We start from the raw sequence: 26,200 nt of genomic DNA, 5'->3' as shown, positions 1-26,200 counted from the left end.
CGCGAGCGTCTCTTTTATCATAAACCCTTTAGATGCATCTGCAGCAGGCACTTATTTTGACAAGACACGTGATGCACACAGGATCTCTCGACGTGCAGAACACATATTTTGAAAAAGGAACCACACACATGACATGCTACATACATGTTGTGACAAACTTCGCATCGAGCGCCCTCGAAAAAAGAAGTCATCGGCCGCCACTGCAACTTACTATTTTCAATTTTCACTACATTTTAACTGATCATATTAAGCAATTGTAATTTGTTTTTAAAAGTTATAGCAACTCATGACTAGTCAAAAAATGCTCCTGTATTTAAAATAGTACAAATAATTTTAAACTCTAATGTTGTTTAAAATTTGTTAAACTAATAAAAAATTACCATACACTTTTTTAGTGTTTTTCAGTTTAGTGTGATCATTTGAACGACAGACTTTTCATGAATATCAAAAACATTGCATTCTGTTAATCTTTTGTCCGTCAGCAGGGGGAGCCACTCATAGTCCTTGTTCACTGAAGTTTCTGCTTAAGGCTCATAGAAACACATCCTTAGACTCTTAGACATTCTTCTTATCTTTAAAATGTATTATAAAAATGTTTTTTACAACAGCTCACACAGCTAACTTGGCATTTACATTTACCTGGGCACTGCACAATAAAGTTTGATTTTGAAATCTACTTTAGACGTTTTTATTAATCATAATTACACGTTCTGATACAGACTGCAATATATTCAGACGTCCGTTGTTATGTGATAACATAACAACGTGTGATGCTACACTATAATGGGTGAGTGCGAGTCATACAAGCGTGTCTGAGCAGGATAAAGACCCTCTGGGCTGTAGTCTTTATGGGGTTGTCTTCACTCCATGTGTTTACCCACAGCACAGGACCTGATTGAAGCCTGAAAGATACTTGTCAAGAGGGAGGTCTCTTTATCTGCTGAGCCTTGACACGTCCCTGACAGAGTCCTGTGAGACATTTTCCATCTTCCCTTTATAGACATCTACCCTGACCCGTTCCTTCCTGTCCTATTTCTCAATGGGGAGACTCCTCTGCAGCTCGGAGCTGAGAAACGTCTCTGTTGCGATTGTTTCTGCCCGAACACGTTTCTCTCGAGTTTCCTGCAGGCTTTTAAGCCTTTTAAGTTGATGGGTTGACCTCATCGTACACATTTTCTAATGCCTGTATTGGAAGTCTGTTTTCATTCATGAAATTTTTGACACAATTAGTTTTGCACGAATTCCTGGCCTGAGGTTCGGTGTTGTAATGCATCTCCCATTTCCCATGGTGGAGCTTTATGGATTTGGTTTCAGCGAGACTTTGGATTACAGATTAGGGAATTGTCTGGCCCTCCGAGCAGTTGTTTTCTGGTCTGTGGGACAGATTTAATGAAGCGTAGGACTTTGATGGTACGCCGGGGTTGACGTGGAGAGCACAGAGGGAATTTTTCAATTCATTAGACATTGTTTCGTTCACAGCACCCCAGGTTTTGAAGACAGCAGTCACTTATGTTTTGTGGATTTTGGAATGTAAAATGATCCATGGGAACCAGGAGGTGTTGAAAATTAACGTTGAACCATATAAATCACCCTTGTGTAAATTAATCATGTTTTGCCACAAATTAACCATGGTTTTACTACAGTAACCATAGCTTAAAGGGGACATTTCACAAGATTTTTGTAAGATGTCAAATAAATCTTTGGTGTCCCCAGAGTACATATGTGACATTTTAACTCAAAATACCCTACAGATAATTTATTATAGCATGTTAAAATTGCCACTTTGTAGGTGTGTGCAAAAATGTGACCCGTCACGGAAACCAGTGACACAAGTCGGCAGCACAAGTTTCGAGAAAATGAGAAACAAAGTTTTTTTTCCAAAATTTGTGATTTTCGTTTTATTGCAGAATCTGTTAGTTGAGATCACGAAGAAGCCTCTCCATGTTTGAGATAGCAGTTTTTGTATATTTAAAAGCGTACATTTTGCGGTTAAAATAGGCTTGTTTGTGCGTCATTGTCTGTGTGTATATTTACATACTGTATAAGCTTGTGTTTTCGCCTCCGCCCCCAGAGTGAACAGCGTGACTACTGAATAAGGATAGTTCGCCCAAAACTGAAAGTAATGTCATTAATAACTTACCCGTATGTCGTTCTAAACTCGGACGACCTCCGTTCATCTTCGGAACACAGTTTAAGATGTTTTAACTTTAGATTTAGTCCGAGAGCTTTCTGTCCCCTTCATTGAAAATCTATTTATGGTTTCCATTTTCAAAAAGGTAAAAAAAACATCATCAAAGTAGTCCATGTGACATCAGGGGGTCAGTAAGATTGTGTTGAAGCATCGAAAATGCAGTTTGGTCCAAAAATAGCAGAATTACGACTTTATTCAACATTGTCTTCTCTTCCGGCTCGAGCGTGAAGTCACGTGACTTGTAGTGACGCGGCTGCCCTGTTCCTCAGACATGTTTGCTAAGTTTTTTTCTTTCAAACTTATAGCGTGCGTCTCCCCAGACTGTAAATGAAGCTCAGGCACACAAAACAAAAGAAAAATAAAAGAAGCTGGGGCGGAACAAATAACAGTCAGCCGCATCGTACGTCAGTCGCGTCACTGACTTTATGCGGCGCCGCAGTCGGATGACGTCAAAGTACAGCGAGAGCTCTTCAAGAAATCTTACGGAGTAGTTTAATTTCGACTCGCTCTTGCGGAACTTTATCGTCATCTCTATGTCAGTTCTTGCAGCGCAGCATGAGTCCAAACACACAGAAGTTACACAGAGATTGTTGTATTCTTTATATAATTGGCTACATGTTTTGTCTATCAATATTTTCCATGAAGTCATTGGCTGATGGAGGAACGAGCGAGCGATTGGTAACATCTCTAAAGGACGTCACGTTTTCGAAGGCGCTGTTTGGATGATCTATTATACTACCTCCCTATTTAAAAAACAAACTTTGAAGGCGGGTTCATGTGTTTAACGGAGTGTAATCTCATATACCCTTACATGTTACGATGTAAATAGTCCTCAGATTGTATATTATATTGTATTACCAGACATTCATGCGAAATCTGATGTAAACAATAGACTATACATCTATATTTCACGGATTATACGCATTTGTGGACAAAAATGGTCATTGGATAATCTGAAACAGACTGGATTCGACTTGTGATCCCCACAAAGGTAAAAAGAGTCCTGTTTATTTTTGCATGTTGTCATTTGGACTTCTGTCATAAAATACTATTATGCTAGAACATCTTTATTTCAAAACGGCTTTACAGGGAGTATGGCTTAGCTAAATGAGATGTAAATGAGCCCTATTGTCTCCCCCAGTTGGAAAGAAGAGTCCCTTTCGTCTCGATTTTCTCGGTTTGAGTATTTCTGAGTTCCTATATTCAAATGGCCACAACTTCTCCAAATCTTATCAGATGTCCATGTGTTACACATTGTTGGAAAGCTTAGAAACTGCACTTTCAGAATCTGTGAATAACTCAAAATGGCCCAGATCCGACTTGTGTCACTACTTTCTGTGACTGGTCACAAATGTGCTGTTTTGGATAGTGCAGAATAAGGGGCGGTGTTATCCTCTTCTGACATCACAAGGGGAGCCAAAATTCAATGAGCTATTTTTCCACATGCTTGCAGTGAATGGTTTACCAAAACTAAGTTACTGGGTTGATCTTTTTCACATTTTCTAGGTTGATAGAAGCAATGGGGACCCAATTATAGCACTTAAACATGAAAAAATTCAGATTTTCCTGATAAGTCCCCAATACTCCCCAAAAATGATTGCATGTGTATGGTTACTAAATTTTTACTTTAATAAAACCATGGTTAATTTAAAAGCAAGCTTCCTACTGGGGATCACTTTAAGACATGATGTGTGCCCTTTTGATAAAAACTGTGATTTTGGCTAAATAACATGATCTGACTTATTGGAATTTGAGGTTTCTTTTCTGTCAGGATGCTCTTTGTGTAGGCTATATAGTATACAGTATGTTGCATAAAGGTCAGGTTTTGAAACTTAGCTATTGAAGTCAAAAATCTGCCAAAAAAACTTCTTTTCATCCACGTTAATAAGCTTTATGGCTTATGCAAAGAGAACAGTCATATTGTTTCTATATAAAATGTGTAAAATGATGATCATGAAAGAGACAGTGTGGCAACTTTGAAGTTTGTCTTTAACATTTATGATGCATGTTAATGCTTTTGTGTTTGTCACTTATTTCAGTCATCATTTAGAAAACAAGTCGAAACTGACAGCCTAAACCAAGATTAATTGCATTTAATTAAAACCACTTTTGTGCACTTAGTTGATGCGTTATGGCATACAATACTGTGAGACAACAAAAGTGGCAGCTGAAACCGTGTGAGATGCGATAAAATCAGGACCACCCTTCTTTCAGGAGATGCCCCTTAACTAAACTCTTTACCCCCTCTGGGTAATCTCAGCCCAGTGCACCCACCCTTAGGAAGCAACGTTTAGCATGTCAATACCATCCATTGGCTCGCCTGCTGACTTCTCTGCCCAGCGGAGAGCGGAGAGGTCCAGACAAAAGCCTGCTGGTCTCATGAAGGCATGCCCTGCATTCCATATCATTGTCACCGAGTCTTTGAAGTTGTTTATGGGGTGTCCGTCTGTGAATCCATCCAATTCCTCAGTTCATGCTGCTTTAATGCTATGTTTCTTTCTTTTTAGCTACTAAGATAATATGTACACTATATACACTCAAAACGTAGATCAGACGTTTTTACTCAGAATGATTTATTCGATGTATACTTTAACTAGTTTTTGTGTATTATCTGGAAATCAAACCCATGACCTTGGCATATGTGCATGTGTGTGGGGTGTAGTTGATTCAGACTGACTGTGTTTATATTGTACGAGCTGTCTGTAATGAGTCCTGTTGCTTTTGGGCGCTGTAGGGCATTGGAAAGCACCCTATCATCATTTGACCATGCTGGTTTGTTTTTTCAGGGCTTATGGAGAAACAGCTCAGGGGTTATGACCCCTTGGTGCTGTAAAAACATATATATCCTTAGAGAGCTACCAGGTCAACGTTTCCCAGCCTTTTTTGTCTTATGGCGACACACCCTCATCAGTGTGATTTGAGTACTGCTTTGCCAACACTAATCAGATCTGTTTTGGTTTAACTCTGTTATATAGGATAATGTATATGTGCAGTATTATTAGATTGAAGATAATACATTTTTTTTTTAAATGCCCACAATTATACTGAATGCACAATCGTTATTTACATAAGCAAATTTAAATAGTAATGCCGATTAAAATTAACAAGTATGTATTGACATGTATCAACATGTGTGTTCGAATTGAGAGGGTACTGGGGTGGTCCCGGACCTCCTATAAGCATTGAGCTACCCCCTGGTTTTTATTAAAATTAAAATACTACATACATTTTCTAGTGCTGCTCCATTTGTCACGATTTCACAATAAACTAATCCAAAACCACAGGACCGCTTTTGCGATAACATTACGAGATGAATTGTTCCCTTCAGTTAATCTTTTTACTGCCTTATTTTTGTATACAGTAGGTTTAGCAAATCAAAAGAAATCTTATCAAGCTCCCCCTGTAACCTACAGTAAATGTTACCCCGGTTGTAAATCACTGATGTAAGTTATGGTTTAGCTTGACCTACTACACCTATTTCCACTTCCTATGCTATGTGTATTGACTTTTTTTTTTTTTAAACAAAGCAATTGTTTTCCATTATTCACCCTCATGTCTCAACCCTTCTGTATACATTTTGATGAATGTTTTTTCTCATACATTGAAAGTGATAGTGATGGAGGTTATCTGTCAATAAAATTCTACCAAACATCATTTTTGTGTTTCACGGTAGTCAGTCAGTCACACAGGTTTGTAATAATATAAAGCTGAGTAATTGTAATATCTGGACATAATCTACATTCTGTTTGTCAAACTTTTTCATTTTCACAAAGGATCTTTTGTTGGCCGAGGTCTGTCCATATCAGATTCATTCATTATGTTGCATTGTATTGTGTTATACTGGATGTATCGTTCACTCAATGGATGTATAGAAAAGAGACTTGAGAAGTAAGGAGATAAATACTGTAGTAAACAGTACAATACATAGACAGTAGAGCTGCAACTATCGACTATTTTTTCAACCGATTAATCTATCGATTATTTTTTCGATTAATCGAATAGTCTAATGATTTTTTTATACATATAATTCCCCAACAAATAATAAATGTAACATCTGCCATTAACGCTAACATTTTATTTAAGCATTTTCTTAATTAAACAAACACACAAACCAAAATTTTCAACATGAAAAATAAAGTGGCAGTGCCACTTTAAAAGAGGCATTATTCACCTTAAACAATAAAATAGGCATATATTAATATTTTAAACATTAGTTTATGATTAGTACATGCATTAACTCAGCATTAGTTCAGACTGAAGTAAAAATAAGTTAATTGTGATTCATGAACCCTTATATAAGATGTAATGGTTATATTATTACTGTTAATATTATTACTATTAGTAGTACTGCATTCTCATTTAACTTTAACATTTAACTTTTCTTAAGTTCCGGGTAAAAAACAAGTTCAGTTAGTATGATCTTCTAATATTTTATAAACAGCGTTTACGCCGCTGTTACTTTAAATAAACGCATGTCAGGAATACCTTACAAGACGAGCTTCTGTAATATCTGCGCACATATTCGCAAAAAAGACGTTAATTGGGAACTCCGCACTGCCAGCTGGCTTTCAGTGCACGCGGGCACATGCCTATCAGTTCTCAATGTGACAGTAACTTATTATTTCATAACTTCTTAATATAAAAACATGTCCTGCTCTTTATTTACTGTTTCAACATACTGCCCAGAAGCGATGCAATGTCACGTCTGTCAGGCGTCTCGCAGCTCGTATTAAACGAAGATGTAAACGCAGCTGTATTAAGCACAATATGTATTGATTCTATTGTTTATAGAGTAAGTATAAAAACTTACTGTAATAGTTCAAATTCTTACGCTGACGTCTCGTCATTTTGAGGTCGGAGAGCTCCAGGTTTTCTTCTTTTAAGATGATCATACACAGGTGTTGCGCTGCGGTGGTATGCCATTTCAGTTTTACACAGTATGTGTTTTATTTGGTCTCTGCTTAAAGTATTCCCACACTTTTGATCGCGTTCTGTCTGTTTGGTATAACACTTGTATCACCCGGTCGGAGCTGAAGCCGCCTTCATTTCAAAATGTAAACAGTGCGACGCATCGACGCATTTCCGGCAAATCGACGTAATTACGTAATCGACGTAATCGACTACGTCGACGCGTCGTTCCAGCCCTAATAGACAGTACATTGGACACTATGAATGACTATTGAATATCATCTGGCCTTTTCTTTATGAATCATGCTTATTCATTTCCTCATTGACCGCAGTGTGAATCTAAAACTTTGGTCACATAGTTTAACCATTAGTTAAAGACATTTACCCGTGGAGCTCTTTTATAAGCCAGTTTTAAAGCCACAATATGTAGGATTTTTACCACTAAAGGTGACTATTTCACAAAAACACAATAACAAAGGGTTAAGCTTACAGTAATGACGTTATAAAGGAGAGTGAAAAGTTGTTGTTTTCATCATCCAGAGATGTATGGAATTTACTAATCATATTTAATGAGGTAAAAAAAATCCTGTACGTGTGATCACATTATTTTATGCCATCGTAATGAACACAACTCCATGCAATATATCACACTGTGCAAATGGTTTTTGGATATTTTATTACAAAAATCTTACATTTTGGCTTTAATGACACATAAGGAAAATTGCTTGGTGACTTCCGGCGACACAAGCTAAAATGCGACGCGAGAAAGTTACAAAAAGTTTAACTTTATGCAAATGATGAGCGATTTGTGAGTGGAGTTTACGTCATCCTTCTCTCATCAGTTACTGGAGTGGACGGTACTCATTTGTTTAAGACGACCAGATTTAGAAATGCCTCATTGAAAGAGACCGGGACACACAGCGAGAAAGTCGCTGGTGGTCCGAACAAGGTGTTAGATCTATAAATATGTGCTCCTGGGTAGCTCAGTGGTAGGGCATTGCAAAAGGTCATGGGTTCGAACCCAGGGAACACATACTGATAATAAAATGTATATCTTGCAAGTCGCTTTGGATAAAATTGTGTGTCAAATGCATAAATTTGAATAGACCTGCCATATGATATAATGTTAGACCGTATTAGATTTTTCTAATTAACTATCCAATATGCTGTCTATTTAAAGATTGACTTAGCAAGTTTGAAACTACGTGTTTAAGTAAATCACCTGATTGTTTGGATTCAGATACATATGTCTGAGATCTAAAAGTGAAGTCTAGCAAGAAAGTGAAGTTGCTCTAAATTGCATTGTGTTATCACCAGGGTTTTGGCTGCAGATAAAGGAATAGTCCATTTTCTTAAAAGAAAAATCCAGATAATTTACTCACCACCATGTCATCCAAAAATGTTGATGTCTTTGTTCAGTCGAGAAGAAATTATGTTTTTTTAGGAAAACATTGCAGGATTTTTTTCATTTTAATGGACTTTAATAGAGCTCAACATTTAACACTTAACTCAACACGTAACAGTTTTTTCAAAGGACTATAAATGATCCCAAACGAGGCATAAGGGTCTTATCTAGCGAAACGATTGTCATTTTTGACAAGAAAAATAAAAAATATGCACTTTTAAACCACAACTTCTCGTCTAGGTCCGGTCGTGATGCGTCAGCGTGACCCCACGCAATACGTCATGACGACAAGAGGTCACAGAGGACGAACGCGAAACTACGCCCTAGTGTACAAGTTTTGAGAAAGAAGACCGTTCCGACGTTGTTGTATGTTGTATAATACAACTTAATGTCTTTGTGTCAGTTTATTGTTTAAAATGGTCCGCAAATGTGCGTTTCATATATGTAACACGTGACCTCTCTACGTCACTCACTACGCATTTACGTTAGGTCACGCAGGACCGGACCTAGACGAGAAGTTGTGGTTTAAAAGAGCATATTTTTAATTTTTCTTGTAAAAAATGACAATCATTTTGCTAGATAAGACCCTTATGCCTCGTTTGGGATCGTTTATAGTCCTTTGAAACTCCGTTGAAAAAAAAAATGTTAAGTGTTGAGTTAAGTATTAAATGTTGGGCTCTATTAAAGTCCATTAAAATGAGAAAAATCCTGCAATGTTTTCCTAAAAAAAACATAATTTCTTCTCAAAGACATCAACATTTGGATGACATGGTGGTGAGTAAATTATCTGGATTTTTTTTAAGAAAATGGAATATTCCTTTAAAGGAAAAAACACAGTTTTTCAATATTTTACTATGTTCTTACCTCAACTTAGACAAATTAATACATACCTATCTTTTTTCAATGCATGCACTTTATCTTTGTACAGCGTGTCATGAATGTGTTAGCATTTAGCCTAGCCCCATTCATTCCTTAGGATCCAAACAGGGATGAATTTAGAAGCCACCAAACACTTCCATGTTTTCCCTATTTAAAGACTGTTACATGAGTAGTTACAGGAGTAAGTATGGTGGCACAAAATAAAACGTGGCGATATTTTTAAGCAAATAAAAATTTTAACTATATTGTATATGGCGGAAGAGCACTTAGTTTGCAGCACTTCAACCTCAGCACACAGTAACATCATTCATCTAAGTTGAGGTAAAAACATAGTAACATATTGAAAAATGTTGGTGTTTTCCTTTAAGAGGTAAATCTACTGTGTCTAATCTAATCTATTTTATTGTAATCCTTTATTAAGTAGATGAGGTGATCCATTTAGAATTCATTCTTTTCAGTGATCTTTTCCACCTCATGAGTCACTGTATTAATGGTATCATACATCAATGCAGCTCTTTGATTGCAGATAATTGATGGCTTATCTGTGATTTGTTTTCCTTTGCACATGCTAAGACAAGTCAGGTCAGATGCATTGAAGCATCATTTTACCTTTACTTTGTGTGTTCGTTTGCTTAAAAGTATGCAAACATTAAATTCGTATGAAGAGAGACTGTGACTTTGGGTGTTAATGATGCTTAGTCCAGGACTACAACAATAGCCATGTTCACTTTCTGTTAAATTTAAGTGGGGATCCCTGAATAAATTCATTTAATCAGGTCTTGTTATTCTGTCTGGTCCTGTTTACTGATGCAGTAAACCAGTGTCACATCTGTTTCTGTGTTGTAATGGATGCAAGACATCTTGTTTGTCCTCATAACTTCAGCATGTGTTACAGGTTCAAACTCAGTCTGCATTAAATAAACCTGTAGACCGCGGAAACAGCATGAGATGCTGTTATTATCCACCTATTCAGGTTAATTATAAGCAGTCTGCAAATTCCCTCTCACTTAAATACAGTGCTGTAATACATACTGTAGTCGCTTTCTCTGGAAACCCTTCTCTCGGTTATAGCCTTCAAATTTCTCCATACAGCATCAAACTGGATTTTTTTTCATGGAAAAAAATGACACCATACATGTTTGGGATGACATCAGGCTATTAAGTAAATAATGACAGAATTAACTATTTAATCTGTTATTTTAGTTATGAAACACATAAACACACTTATTGCACCATTAGCTCTACAAACCATATGGTTTTCATGCAGAATTTACAAGAATAAAAAGAGGCATAATGTGAATTGATGTTTTGAAAAACAATAGTTTCATTCAGACGCACCCAAAGACATAAACTGTACAGTACAAATCACAGTTTTAGACAGGAAACATCTTTCTTACAGGAGTTTGAATGAAAGCATGCCGGTGTGGGGGTGTTTTCGGCCACCCGTGTTTTCTGGCAGCTCACCTCAACTATCCGGAGAGCTTCAAACTCCTCAAGCTCTTTAGCTTTATGCATACTACATTTGACAAATTGCATCTTTAATAACCGACGTTACTTAAATCTAAAAGTATGCCAAGTATCGACTTACAGCTTTTCCAAATCATAATGCTCCTTGGCACCTCCTTTTCAAAACAGGATATCCCAGTTCAGTCAGAACGGAAAGGGGACTCCCTGAAAAAGGCCCAAGGATTTTTTTTTAAATAAAATACGTAAGCAATTATGTTTATGTAAAGTCACATCTGGATAAGCGTCAGCTTTCATTTCCCAAATCTTGTGGAGGTACATGTTGGCCCTGAACGCGTGCCAGGAAGGTTCATGGCTTTGAGGGAGTTGCCATAGAGAATTGCAAACTTTGTTTTCCACCCATGCATGACCTGACTGATATGGTCTTACATTAAACTTTGTGTTAAAACCATCAGTCAGATATATATTTATTAGCTGCTTGGGTGATGTAAGTGATGTTTTAGCTTAGTTTAACAAAAAGCATGTGTTGTTATTATGTTCTCATAGTGTCCTGTTTCAGTGTCTGTGTGGGTAAAGGAGACATTGCGGTTCATTAACCTTTGCTATCCGTGTAAAGAGGCTATAAAAGAATGAAGAAGTCACTTCCTTTAACCTGCACTGAATAATGAAGTCTCATCAACTAAACTGTACTTGTTTCCTGTTATCTAGATTTTTTATATTGACTGTAAATGATCTCATACAAAATAAAAGTAATTTTTTGCATAATATATAAGTTTGTGATGTGTGTAAATATTATGTATATTTAAACATACACACATAATTTTTTTTTTATATATATATATATATATATATATATATATATATATATATAATTTAGAATATATAAAAATATAAATAAATATATATACACATGTAAATGTTTCTTAAATAGATATATGAATGTGTGTGTGTTTATATATACATAATAATTACACACAGCACAGACTCATATGTTATGCAAAAAAGTGACTTTTATTTTGTATATGATTAATCTAGATTAATCTATGCCCAGCTCTATATATTAGCAATTGTTAACTCTTTTTTTGTTAACTTTATGCCTTTTTAAGCTTTCCCTATGGTTTAAGTCTTGTAGGGACAGCATCCACCTCTCTCAGTATAATCTTTTTTTACATATAGATTCTGGAAAATAAATATATTTCTCACACACATCCCCAAAAGTTCCCGCAAACACATGTGACATCAGGATGTAAAGTGCAATGTAATTGTGCACTTGGTGGATTATCAATCATAAACTAACGCATTGCATACTCTTCTATAAACCTGGCGAACAATCTCAGCTTCAGCATCAATAGAAAAGAGCTCCCTGATCTCTGCTTCATTCAAGTTTGCTGACATTTTTTGTCATGAAGGTTGATCTACATTTAAAGGGGACATTTCATGAAAATCTGACTTTTCCATCTTTAAGTGCTATAACTGGGTCCCCAGTGCTTTTATTAATCTAGAAAATGTAAAAAAGATCATCCCAGTAACTTAGTTTTGGTAAACCATTCTCTGCAAGCATGTGAAAAAATAGCTCTTGTAATTTGGCTCCCCATGTGATGTCAGAAGGGGATAATACAGCCCCTTAATCTGCACTATCCAACCACGGCACTTCCATTTAGTGCAGAGATCAGCTCATTTGCATTTTTAAAAGGACACACCCAAACCTGCACATTTTTTGCTCACACCTACAAAGTGGCAATTTAAACATGTTATAATAAATGATCTATATGGTATTTTGAGCTAGAACTTCATGTAGTCAGTGGACACCAACGTTTTATTTGACATCTTAAAAAAAAGTCTTGCGAAATGTCCCTGATAAAAGAGTTGAAGGATACTGTAACTATGTCATTGCGACGTAGCCTTGCATTGTTCCTGACGACTTGGACTGATCCTGTGAATGTTGGATCCACTTAAAGAAATACTTTGATGGTAACACTTTTTTTACAACAATTTAAGTTTAAGTGAAAAATGTAAGGTTTTTATATTAGTTTTATTTTTTAATTTTGAGTTGAAAAAAAAGCAATTTTTAGGTATTACCAATAAGTCATTTTTTAAAGTTAATCCAACTTTCACTTTTTAGTGTAGGTCCCTTTCCCAGAATCGATCGCGGGAACAAGTCTGTAATTTGCATTTACACAGAAAGCACTCTGGCAAATTTATGGCAACTTTCTGGGATCAACGCGCTTTGTAAATGGGGTTTATAAAATACTTTCGAATTCGAATAAAAATGCGTTTTATTACTCTTTTATTAGAAAATGTAACTTTCATTGTAGGTGCGTTCTTTCAATAACAGTTTGTCTTAAAACACGACAAACTACAGCACAAAGATTTCATAACATTAATAGACTGTAAGTCTTTCGCTATCAGTTTAGCAACTGGCTGTGTTGTCTTCTCAGCTATGCTTGCATTGCATTTCTGTCTGACAATAAAAGATGTTATGTTTATCTGGTTTCTGGTATCGTTTGACTTTTAATGTTTCAATATAAGATGATAACGCAGTGAAATTGTATGACAGCATTCTACATATCGCACACTTGACTGTATTTATCATCTACCTCATAGTGAATTCAGACAGCATGCTTTTGAAGTCATACTCTTGTTCTTCGATTCTGGACTTGCAATGCCAATGCAATGCAAATGCAATGCTAACCCATCAGAACTCAAGATACCACCCAAAATGCAGCCACAACCAATCAGAAACAAAAATGTAGTTTTTATATTTTCAAACCTACATTATTATAATTTTTATGATCGATTGTCAATGTCACGTTCGAGTACTTGACTACTCGTCTCGTGTCCACCCCTAGTTGTAAGCTTTACACAAGGAGTGCTATATGAGTACCAACCAAAATTGCTCTTCAGCATTGTCCACTTGAAATCCATTTGCTAACAGTACACCAGTGAATTATTGTGTTCTTGGCAGAGGTTTGAGTAACATCCAGCCCAGTGCTGCTCAGCATTTGTTAATGTCATTCCCACACTCAGTCACTCACTGTTCGAGGCATTTTGACTGTGTCTCTTGATGAATTGTACTGAGGGGTTGACTTCCCCATTGTGCCTCAAGGGGTTTGCCAGAGCTCGTAAGTTTCTGAAATATATACATGGCTCGATGTGTCCTTTGACTCAATGTCACTGGAGAACTCTCAAATGTGCATTGAATTTCCTGTTTACCTGTTTTGAACCTGTTGTTATTTTTATCATGATTTTTTTACCATTATTTGACAGGAAAAGACTAGGGCTGGGTATTGCAACCAATTTTGAGTAGTGCATTGAAATCTGTTCTGCGTCTTCTTTGCTTAAATAATTAAATTAGCAAGGCCTAAAACACGTGCAAATGATCAACTTTTATGATGATGTAGTACTGACCCGTACGGACAAGTGACGGTTCTGTAAACCGTCCCGAGCATCGTTCATGCTTGCCCCAATGCCATCTGGCATTCCTTACGAGCCCTGCCTAAAGTAAAGCATGCACATTAATAATCGATTCAGGGATTTCCCAAATTTAGATTATTTTGTTAAATTGAAGATTGATTAAAATCTGAGAACAATATATTTTTTACCCAAGCCCTATAAGAGACAGAGAAGGACCGAGGTAAATATAGGTCTAGGGAAAACTTTGAGCTAAGATTTAATCTTCTGCAATAAAATTCATACAGTATGTATTTTACAAAATGGCTATTCGTATTAATTTGTACAATCACACGCTTACACTTTTGTATGATTTGCTTTCGCCCTGTTATGTTCTACCCAGTCTCACAAAGTTTCGTGATATAGTCACGTATTTTTTTGATTCTTTGTTCGTGCTATTATCACGAAATTTCGTGTTTTTTCGTGATCGTATAACAAATTCCTGTTTTCGTGTGGTTATCACGTATTGGTTACTCAACTGCTTTTTCCTATTTTTAAACCGTTGTCGCTTCGGTTTAGGGTTAGATTTGGTGCTTGCATTAGAATGTCACTTTATATATTGGTTTATACTATATTTTCTGATTTATTTTTTTATATGTCGCCTGGCGTTAGGGTTAGAGTTGGGTTTGGTTAGGGATGTCATTTAATGTAAATCTAACCCTAAACCGAAGCGACAATGGTAAGAAAATAGGACAAAACAGTTGAGTTACCAATACGTGATAATCACACGAAAACAGGAATTCGTTATACGATCACGAAAAAACACGAAATTTCGTGATAATAGCACGAAAAAAGAATCAAAAAAATACGTGACTATATAACGAAATTTCGTGAGACTGGGCTGGTTATGTTGGGGTTAGAGGCGGAGTTAGGGATGGAGTTTAAGTATTGTTTTTTATAATCAACTTGCATATTTGAACAATTCACTTCGTACAAATTCATACAATTTAACCAACTTGTAAAATACACATATCGATTCCTGTAAGATAAGGCTGGATTTTGCTACTTAAAGCAACATTTTTGGGGGATATTGTTGGTCCTACCATAACTAATTTGTTTTATTTCCTATTATCTGCGACTCAAACTATATTGCAAATTGCTCTGTTAACTAGTTATTTCAAGTTGTGTCATGTTGTCTGTCTGTTTTCAGAGATCTAAGCATCTTGTCACTTGCATTTTCACTATCAAACATGATAAAGACGCTTTACTATCAAGGGTCGTGTCTTTTTTGTCGTGTCTGATGATAAAGTTGCTGTACTACTGAAGCAGTTCACGCTTTCAGTGAACCCAACATGAGGCTGCTTCACGAAACACAGATAGCAGCAGAATGTCCATTGCATTTGCATGATTTGTTTCTGACCGTCCTCGTAAAGCCGAATCAAATGGTATGTCGGGGTCTCTGTCACAAACTCATCTGGACTTGTTTGTACCTGTCTGAACAAGAACACAGGGTACTATGTAACTGTTGCCTGCACAAAGAAAGAAGTTGATAAAAACTAATCTTGTAGTTTATGGTTGAGTTAGGAAACAAGATTTGTAATTTTTTTCTAGAATGAATTATTGCTCTTGACTGGATGGCTTCAGCCTGTGTGCTTTTTATGCAAGTTTAGATGACTTAAAGCTTGCAGTGTTTGGAGTTAGGCACTTCATTCATGTATACAGCTGTGAAATGATTTATCGTATCTGTCTTGAGTAATATGCAACACAATCCTATTGCAATTTGTAACTATTTTATGAGGTGACTACGTTCTCATTTATTACTCATTTTATTATGATCTGCTTTCACGCCATGACAGTGCAGTCATCATTTACCTACTCTCATGTTTTTCCTCATTGTGTTGAACACACATTAGATATTTTGATAAATGATGGCAACCACAGTTTCCCATTGACTTCCATAGTTGGAAAAAAGAAATACTACAAAAGCCAATGTCTGTGTTAACATCATTTATCAAAATATCCTTTGTGTTCAACAAAATAAAAAAACTAGGTTTACAACAACATGAGGATGAGTGAATGATGACAGAATGTTCATATTTGGGTGAACTATCCCTTTAGGATTAAACTTAAATGGGCGGTTTCCCGGACAGGGTTTAGATTAATCCAGGACTATCCCTAAGTTATGTTAGGACATTTAAGTCGTTTTTGCAAGCAAACCTTACGAATAAAACAATTCTGGTGTGCATCTTGATACAAAACAATGGCACTGATATATGTTAAGATATGTCAGTGCAAGATGTTTTTAAATTAGGGCAGCTCAAACATGCGTTTTAGTCTGGGACTAGGATAAGCCTTGTCTGGGAAACCGCCCCAAAGTGCACTTAGGTTACTCCTTCTTTTCTCACAAGCACTTTAGCAAATATAAATCTAGCATCTAGACTACATTAAAACTAACCACAGAAGGCATATAGCATAGGTTTCTGCATTTAAAGTGTGCTTCGGGTACGTACTCCATTCGTTTCTATGTCACAGGGGTTCAGACTGTGGAATTTCTGTGCCCCTATTAAGGCTATAAAAGTTGAAACAACTCTAAATTCCATCAGCGAGGGCATTTACAAGCACCAGAGTATACAAAAGGACGCCTTGCAGCCATTTTTGGTAAGAATATCTTTCATCAGAGACACTCTTTCAGTACAAAGACAAAGGGAAGATGAAGCTACGGGGGAGGAAAGGTCCCAAGCTTGGCCAGGATTGAGCCAGCCCCCTACTCTCTTTAAATATTTTACTCCTCCTCTAAACTTTTCTGCCTGGCTTGTGGGCTGTTTTTGGCGAGTCTGCGGTGAGCCGAGGAAAGGCTCTGTGTGAGGTTTGGATTACTGATGTCAGATACGATATCCTGACTGGAACATGATGCCTGGGTTCAGGATGTGGCTGTGCCTTATTGTACTGGCGTGCATGAGGATTCAGCACTCGCATGGATGGTTCTGGTATGGTTCTGAAGGGAAGGGCACACAGACGCCAGTCAACCTGACTACTATAAACACCACATCACCATCAAGGACAGAAGCACCACCTAGTACGGCAGGTACAAGTGCTTCTGTGACCGAGGTCCCTAAAGTGGCCGAGATATTAGGTATGTATGTGAGATATGGAGATGGGTTTGAGGGGTCTGCTAGTGGATTATTTAAGTCTGAATCTTTAAGTAGGTCTGAACTTGCTTCTGGATCCGGATCTTCTCAGTTTGAAAGCCAGGAGAGCTATGTTACACCAACTGACTTGTCGGGCATTTCAGTTGAGAGTGCTAATGTGCAAATGGAGAGCAAAGTGGATCGGATGGATGGACATAACAGCAGCTTTGTAGGGAGCCAATTTAACCAAAGCATTGTTTCTTTAAAAAATATCAGCAGTAATTTACTTGGGGATAATTCTTCTAAGCATGATAGTTATAACACAACACAGTATTCCCTTGAATACTCTGTCTCAGATAATGTACTAACCAATGAAAGTGACCGATCTGTAATAACCCCACGCTGCTTGGAAGTTCATTCCAAATTGCCATTTTGCACCAGAACAGGAGCGAAGAGTTTCGCAGTGCCTAATTTTCTAAATCAAAGCAGCGTGGAGGAAGTTAAGGTGGTTTTAAGCGAATGGGCGTTGCTCTTACGGTCACGCTGCCACCATAGCTTGGAATGGTTTTTCTGCTTGCTGTTGATGCCGCGATGCGGCCCACCTGGACTGCCGGCCCCAATGCCCTGTCGCAGTTTTTGCGAGGTCTTGCGTGACAGCTGCTGGACGCTGCTGGATGAGGGCCGCCTCCCCGTGGAGTGCCATTCTCTGCCTGAAGAGACCCATGATGGGTATCAGTGCTTGTCAGTTAGTAACCAGAAAGGTAATAGCCGGTTAAAATGCCATTTCTTTGAAACAAAGAGATGCATTTTCAACCAGCATCACCTGTTTGTCTGTTTGTCACCAATTCACTGGTCCCAATGGGCTTTTGTTTGTCCGCATGCATTGCGTGGTCATCACTGGGGAGCAGAGGTGTCTGCAATTAAACACTTTATCACTGTGCATGCTTGTCTGCGCTGCATGAAGACACAGAATGAATGCATGATGCTACTAAATCAATTTTTCGCATATTTATCAGCATATGTGTGTCTTAACTGTATAGCCGTTATAATATCTAGACATTATAAAATAATGATTTTTACTTTTACTTAGGCCAGAAATTTATTTTTTATAGCATACTGTATATATAATTTTTGAGGGTTAGCCCACACTTATATGATATAAAAGAAACTGTTGTATGGGCAAATCACTTTTATATGATTTTTTTGCCAGTATAATACACAAACTTCTGGAAAACTACTTGAAATTCATTGGCCAGAAGTGTTTGGACTTTACACCAACTCAAAAAGCACACATCCCGTGACTCACATTTTCTTCTAAGCAAGTGCATGTTATTTTATTCATTGATAAAATAGTTTTTGGTCAAGATAGCTTAATGTGGTTTAGTAGTTAGTAGAACAAACATGCATTTTTTATGAATGAGGTTGTGTTTAGACCATAGACTGTAAAAAAGATGGATGTAGTGTCCGTGTCGTCACCCATAGGTTTCTGAAGATCGTTTCTGAAGCCAATAATAGGCGGTGCATTCCGTCGCCATCTTGGCCACGCATCACTTGCGGATATCCAAAAATGGGTTAAGAGGCGGGCGTGGGTGAAGCTGAGGTGGCTGGTTGCACCTAGCTCGACTCTAGTGACAGCAGTGGCTTTTTAACGTCACTCAAGTGGCCACGCCCTTTATTATGCAGAACTTTAAGGCTTAATATAAATTAAACGGATGAGTTACAAAAAAATTCACCCCCTAACAGTTGTCATGAAGGGCAAAATTAGCTATATAGACGGTTTCAGCAGTAACAACATAAACAACCGGCTTTCGTGGTCAACACGTAACATCCGGTAAACTCCGCTAGGAATAAATAACAACAAAGCACTTAAAAAGTAGTTTATTTATATAACAAGCAAAATTAACAACACATAGATTACCTCGAAACCAAAAAAAATGTTATTTTCGACAAGGTATTTGTTCAAGAGTTCAGTTTAGCAACTAGTCAGATCATTAAAAAAACTGAAACCGGAAGTAAAGTTCGGACCAGACGCGTATCGCGTCACCGCATGTGCGTCCGATGAAACCTTCTATAGAGCACAACCACTTTTTGTACCAGGCTGTAAACATATTTTCTTTAAAGTTGGGCATTTTAACACGGAGGTTTATGGAAATTTACTTCCATATTGGCTTCATCAGAGAGATTGAAAGGTTGCCCCTCGGTTTAGAAATGGTAAACTTAAAGGGATACCTTACCCAAAAATGAAAATGTTGTCATCATACTCACCCTCATGATGTTGCAAACCTGTATAAAGTTCTTTGTTCCTATGAACACAAGTTAAGGAATGTTTTTTAACCAAACCGACCAGAATCCCCATTGACATCCATAGTAGGAAAAGAGAATGCTATGAAAGTCAATGGGGCTTCTGATTGGTTTGGGTTACAAACATTCCTCAAAATATCTTTCTTTGTGTTCATCAGAACAAAGAAATGTATACAGGTTGTAACAACACGAGGGTGAGTAAATGATGACAGAATTTTCATTTTTGTGTGAACTATCCCTTTGAAATGTCAAAATTGTGAGTCAATTTGGCATAAAAATACCCTAGATTTTTCTTCTATGAGATTTGATGTTTCTCTACACCTTCCCTAGTGTTTACTGTTTCTCATTCAAGCATGCAGTCTGTGTTTACCATTTCATACATCAGCACACTCTCAGAAAGGCACAAAAGCTGTCACTGGGGCTGTACCCTTTCAAATTGGACACCTTTGTACCTAAAGGGTGCATATTAGGACCTCAAATGGTACATAACAGCTTTTTTTCTTTGTTTATTACCAGATATATTGCATCCTTTTATGCATGCGTGCATGTTAAAGCAATGGGAAAATAATTAAATAGGAATATTTAGCTATTTATTTAATTGAATATTTAATGGAACCATACAGTGTGTTCAATTTGACAATTAATATCAGTAAATGTACAACAAAAGCTGTATTGTGAGTAAGCATACTGCAAGCCACATGCTGTTTTTGTTTTTATGAAATAAAGATAACCAAAATAAGTACTTTGCTGGAACTAACAATATTTGATAACAAAAAATGAAGTTGGAAATTGTTGTTGGAGGCACACACTTTGATCTTTAAATGCTGCTCATGTGATTTTTTTTCCTCAGTGTTGGCTGAGTTTTGTTCTTGACTCTCTTGGTGTGATAAATTTTGGTTGTCACAATGGCTGGAGGACAAAACCATCTGTCTTTTAATAAGTACCTCTACAGAGACATGGTAAATGCAGTATTCAGGCTACACAATTTTGGCAGCAGAATTGCAAGTCTATATGTTCTGGCTAAATTTATGATGGCACGCCTCTCCCGAGTAAACCTTGAGAGCATGCGTTTGGTCTTTCTATGGTTTTATGATAAACATCAAGACAAACGGTTACACATAGATCTGTCATGTATGAATGAACATACACATATACTCAGTAAGAAAACACAACTGAGACGAACATGCTCGGCAGATCTAAAAAGTTGTAGGAGTTTTAACATACTTCAATTTCCAATGCTGTATTGTCAGACCCCCTTTAACTTAAGCGATTGTCTTATATAGACTTTATCTGTTTAACAGCTTGTTAAATTGACATCCATGAGTAGACATCTTGTTTTAGAAGTGGCTCTGAATGGGCACAGTAGAAATAAACCTCTGACTTGTATAAGGAGAGTCGCTACTGTATGTCAATTATTTTAGTGTAGAAATGTATGCTGCGGATATTGGAGACATGTTTGCATGTACATTTGTGTGTAGGTAATATTCATATTTATAAAAATATCAGTAACACACCTTAAAATGTGAACTATGTGTATCTCTTGTGTTCCCAAGCATTAGTTTTCCAAACACTGTCTTTGCTCAACAGATACAGGGGCGCTTTGTTAGGATACAAATGGCTTTGTTAAAGTTGTCCTTGCGTATTCAAATGGGATATGAGAAAGTATTGTAAAGAAAAAGTTACACGTAAGCTTTAAATAATGAAATCTAAATTAAATAATAAAATTCAGCCGTTTCAGCCAAGGCAGACATTTAATACTGGTTTAGTGCCAAAGATACCATTGAAGTACAATAATGATTTTCATTTTAATGCAAACAGCATGTCTGAGGCAAAGAGCGCTCGTCGTCTATTAAGCTTCCTTCATGGCCTCTATATTTTACATTTATGCATTTGGTGGACGCTTTTATCCAACGCAACTTACAGTGCATTCAATTTTTTTTAAATACATTTCCATATGTGTGTTTCACAGAACTGAACCCATGATCTTTGCACTGCTAACACAATGCTCTACCAAATGAGCTTTTGTCAGGAAGACATTTACTGTTGCTATATATAAAGAAAAGCTAATGTGTAACAAACTGTCTGGTCTTATATTAACTACAATCGATTGTTCATGTTGTTAATAAGCCTATCTTTGAATGCACTTTCAGAAAAAGATGGTCAAAATATGTATTCTTGTTGCCACTGACTGGGGCTGTACCCTTTCAAAAAGTACCTAAAAAGTTCATATTAGTACCTCAGAGGTGGTACCAAAGAGTGCATTTTAGTATCTCAAAGTTACATATTGGTACACACTTGTACCTAATGGTACACATTTGGATCTGGGTACTGGCCCACCCCAGTGATGGGTGGGGGACATATTTTTACAATTTTTTCTTACAGTGTACCATTGAACATCCTTGTTAAAATTCTTTTACACAGGCACTCTCATGCTTTGTGTCGCATGCATTGTTGTATTTTCCTGCAAATGGTGTCAAACTGAGTATAGAGGGTTCATGTAGTCTCTGGTGCGTAAATGCTCTCATTGATGTGATTATTCATATTTTCCCACTGGATCTGGGGCGCTTTTCACAACAATAGGGTTTCTGACTGGCAATAGACAGTGTGTTCAATTCATTCTGTAATGAATCGACTAAGAGGCGATTCTTGAAATGTGACTATCAAGATGATTTATCCCGCAAAATGTGGAAGGGTTGTGTTCAGGAATTTTAGCAGAGATGTTGTTTTCTGTCCGATTTGAATGTGAAGTTTGATGTTTTCTGGCAGTGCTTGATATCACATTGAATTGTATGAGCCAGAGTGGAAGTGTCGCTGTGCCAGTTTCCAGTTGCATGGAAATATCTCTGCCCAAACCTTTGAATGCTCTCTCGTGTCCCATAAATAGCACAAATTGTTAATGCAGGCCTGTTAGGTATAAAGATTGCAGGGATAGTTTACCAAAAACGAGCCAGTATACATGTCTTTGTTCTGCTGAACACAAAAGAGATATATTTGTAATCAAGCAGGAAACAGGAGCACCATTGACTTCCACAGGAAAGAAAAATACTATTGAAGTCAATAGTGCTCAAAAAAGGTTTGGCAATGAACATTGCTTAAAATATCGTCCTTTGTGTCCAGGTGAGTATATAATGACATCATTTTTATTTTGGGGTGAACTATCCCTTAAGTTTGTAACATTGACTTGCAAGTATCACAACCCAAAAATGATGAATGACATTTAACTTTTCTGTCTAGATTAATAGCATCACCCAGTAAGTGGCTGTCAGAAGCGTTCATATAATTAAAGTATTTGATTATACAGTAAGTTGCATTCTGGGATGGCTACAGATTAAAATGCCAAACTTCTTATGCTAACTAATCCGAGTTCAGGCCAGGACGCACAGATCATGGAACTCAGTAAATCTAGTTATTTTTTAAGTCATTATACAGTATGTGGGCCAGTAAGTGACTAAATGGTTTTTTGAAGAACCAAAAATATGCAACTGAATGACATTGCAGTGAAGACCGTTTTAAGCACCTTAATTTTTTTTAAATAAATTAAATGTTTTTTAAGTTGTCTTTGTAATTTACTGAGCTTTGCTGCTTTTTAGGGCTGTGCAATATGCAGAAATAATTTGCAATAAAAGAGCGATTTAATTTGAATACTTAAAAAAAGTAACAAACTATATGGTTAAAGGTTTAGGTCGATGCGGATAATATAGTATTTGGCATGCGGAAGTTAGTAATAGTGGCTGTTCGCTTTCAGAAGTTGTGATGCGTTAATTTCCCTGAAATATGAAACATGTGTTGGTTATATATTTTTAAAATTATATTTTAATACAATTTAAATTGATTTTGGGAAAATAAATATTGTATTGCATATGGAATATAGCCTTATTTAGCATGCTACTGCATATTTTTTTTCAGTATGGCACAGCTTTTTAAAATACTGTATTGTATACTCTGATCAGTGATCAGCAAGAGCATTGAGAAAGTTAGGGTTGTGTTAAGATGGGTGACTTTTAATGGACAACCTTAACAATAAGAATTTCCCTCCAAAATGTACTCTAGTCCAGAGGTTCCCAAACTTTTTCAGCGTGCGGCCCCCTTGTGTACGGTGCATTCCTTCGCGGGCCCCCCCAAAGAAAATTTGTGACAAAAAACTGTTCTAAAACTCAACATTTTAATAAAAAAAAAACATTAAATTATACAAAAAAGTAGTGCTTTTTAAAATTTTTTTAGGTTTAATTACACAGAATTCATGATAAATTAATGTATTTCATAAAATGTCATAAAACTGGGGCCCCCCTGGCACCATCTCGCGCCCCCCCTGTGGGCCCCGGCCCCCAGTTTGAAAACCAATGCTCTAGTCAACGTATCTGTACGCACCCACTGGCTTTTAAACCATGTTTTCAAGAGGTCAGCAGTGTCAGTAAAGTTTCAGTAGGTGAACAGGCATTTTAATTAAAGTGCTAATTTTTAACCCCAGTAATGCTGAGTCTTTAACACATTAAAGTGGGTTGGTAAAACATTGACCACATATAAAAGCAAAGGTTTTCTTGTATGGTCAATGCAGATGCTACAGGTCATAAGCAGCATGTGAGCAGTTTAGTCAAACCTCAACAAATATCAAAATTTCCTTGCATTGCATTGCATTGCCTTGGTTTTAGGTTAAAGTTGCTTTAAACAATCTAACTATTATAGTATATTGAATCAGAATAGCTTAAAGGGACATTCCACTTTTTTTTTAAAATAGAGTTAAACATTTGATTTTTATCGTTTTGGAATCCATTCAGCTGATTTCCGGGTTTGGCGGTACCACTTTTAGCATAGCTTAGCATAATTTATTGAATCTGATTAGACCATTAGCATTGCGCAAAAAAACCCCAAAGATTTGGGATATTTTTTCTATTTAAAACTTGACTCTTCTTTAGTCACATCTTGTACTTAGACGGACAGAAAATTAAAAGTTATGATTTTCTATGGAGATATGGCTAGGACTATACTCTCATTCTGGCGTAATAATCAAGGACTTTGTTGCCGTTACATGGCTGCAGGAGGTGCAAAGATATTATGCAGCGCCAGAAAATAGTCCCCTGCTATTGAACAAGTAAACAAGAGTACTATTTTCAGGCAGTGCGTAATATCCCTACGCCTGCTGCAGCCATGGTACGGCAGCAAAGTCCTTGATTATTACGCCGGAGTGAGAGTATAGTTCCTAGCCATATTGGCCTAGAAAATCCTAGAATATTAATTTTCCGTCGGTCTTAGTAACTATGATGTATCTTCAGAAGAGTCAAGTTTAAAATATTGAAACTCTTTGGTTATTTCTTAGCGCGATGCTAATGGTCTAATCAGATTCAATGAATTATGCTAAGCTACGCTAAAAGTGGTAGCGCCAGACTCGGAGATCAGCTGAATGGATTCCAAAACTGTAAAAATCTAATGTTCAACTCTAGGGAAGCTGGAAAATGAGCATATTTTCCAAAAACAGTGTAGTGCCCCTTCAAACCAAAGCCTCAGTTACCGTAGAAGTTATACACTAACCAAACCCAAGGCTGCCCCGACAACGTTGATTGCGAGCTGTAATGTTACATGATCTGGTGTTTGGTTGATGATGTTGTCAAAATGGAAATACTTTTCAGATGAGAACTTTTGAACGTCTTCATGACATCATTAATGTCAAATATCCAGGGTTTTGTGTTCATGTCAAAGAGCAGAGTGCCTCTGGGATCTCATCAGTCCTCAATCTGTCTCCATGCACATATGGATTCTGCCATCAGAATTTATTGCTTGCTGTCAGAAAAGTCACAGTCAAAGATTTTTGCTTCCCTAAAGTGATTTTCACAAGACCGGCATATCTGTGAGAACTTGTGTCTTATGTTCATGTGGCATTCAGAACTCTGGTTTAGCATGTCCGGCTGTTTAAACAACAGCACCTGAACATGTGCAGGAATGCAAATTCTCATCCTCTTCTAAGCTTGTCATTATCCTGTCATGATCTAAAGACACACTTTACTCTTTCAATAGTGAAACTCTCCCGTGTCTAGATAAAGCACGTTCCCAAACTAGACATTATCCACTAGAAGCGCACCTCACACCAAAGCCGTATGTAAGGTGCTTGTTTTCATTGCTGATCCTTTCATGTGCAACAAAGTCAGTAGGGATTTTGTTTCGACTCATAACAAAAGCACCATCTGAAGAACTTAATGATGAATATGTAAAGCTTCTAAAGGACTTTGATCCTTGTTTGCTAAATAAGACCATGTGCTCATGAGCCATACCGAGGAATCTTAACCTGGTCATGTAGAAAAGTAAGTCACGGTTCAAAGTGTTTATTATCCATCATGAAAGCAAGTTTTTTATATTCATATACTACAAATAGGATGATTTTTTTGTTAGATGAATGCACTTTTATCCCCCCCCCCCAAAAAAAACTTTTAAAGCCCTATCAACCATATTTTTTTGCAGTATCTATGTTTTTTGGTGTACTGATTAGCATTATCATTGGCAAATCCATAGTTTTACTATAATAACCATGATTTATTCATGTTT

At 37.0% G+C, this 26,200-nt stretch overlaps 1 protein-coding gene across 4 annotated transcripts in view; it reads left to right on the top strand.

The window, feature by feature from the left end:
• Positions 1-26,200, top strand: part of col18a1a (collagen type XVIII alpha 1 chain a) — a 99,488-nt gene that overhangs the window by 41,040 nt on the left and 32,248 nt on the right. The window contains exon 1 of one of the 4 annotated variants that reach the window (XM_065252165.2): positions 17,061-18,126. The exons of 1 other annotated variant lie outside the window; for it this stretch is intronic. In XM_065252165.2, the coding sequence (XP_065108237.1) occupies positions 17,145-18,126 (982 nt within the window). In that variant the 5' untranslated portion in view covers positions 17,061-17,144. Of the gene's footprint in view, positions 1-17,060; positions 18,127-26,200 lie in introns of those variants that run through there. 2 more of the 4 variants (XM_065252168.2, XM_065252169.2) reach the window with 2 other exon arrangements.

This window comes from Paramisgurnus dabryanus, chromosome 15 (assembly GCF_030506205.2).
Source record: "Paramisgurnus dabryanus chromosome 15, PD_genome_1.1, whole genome shotgun sequence".
NCBI classification, from domain to species: Eukaryota; Metazoa; Chordata; class Actinopteri; order Cypriniformes; family Cobitidae; genus Paramisgurnus; species Paramisgurnus dabryanus.
This window is presented reverse-complemented; position numbering and strand designations above follow the sequence as displayed.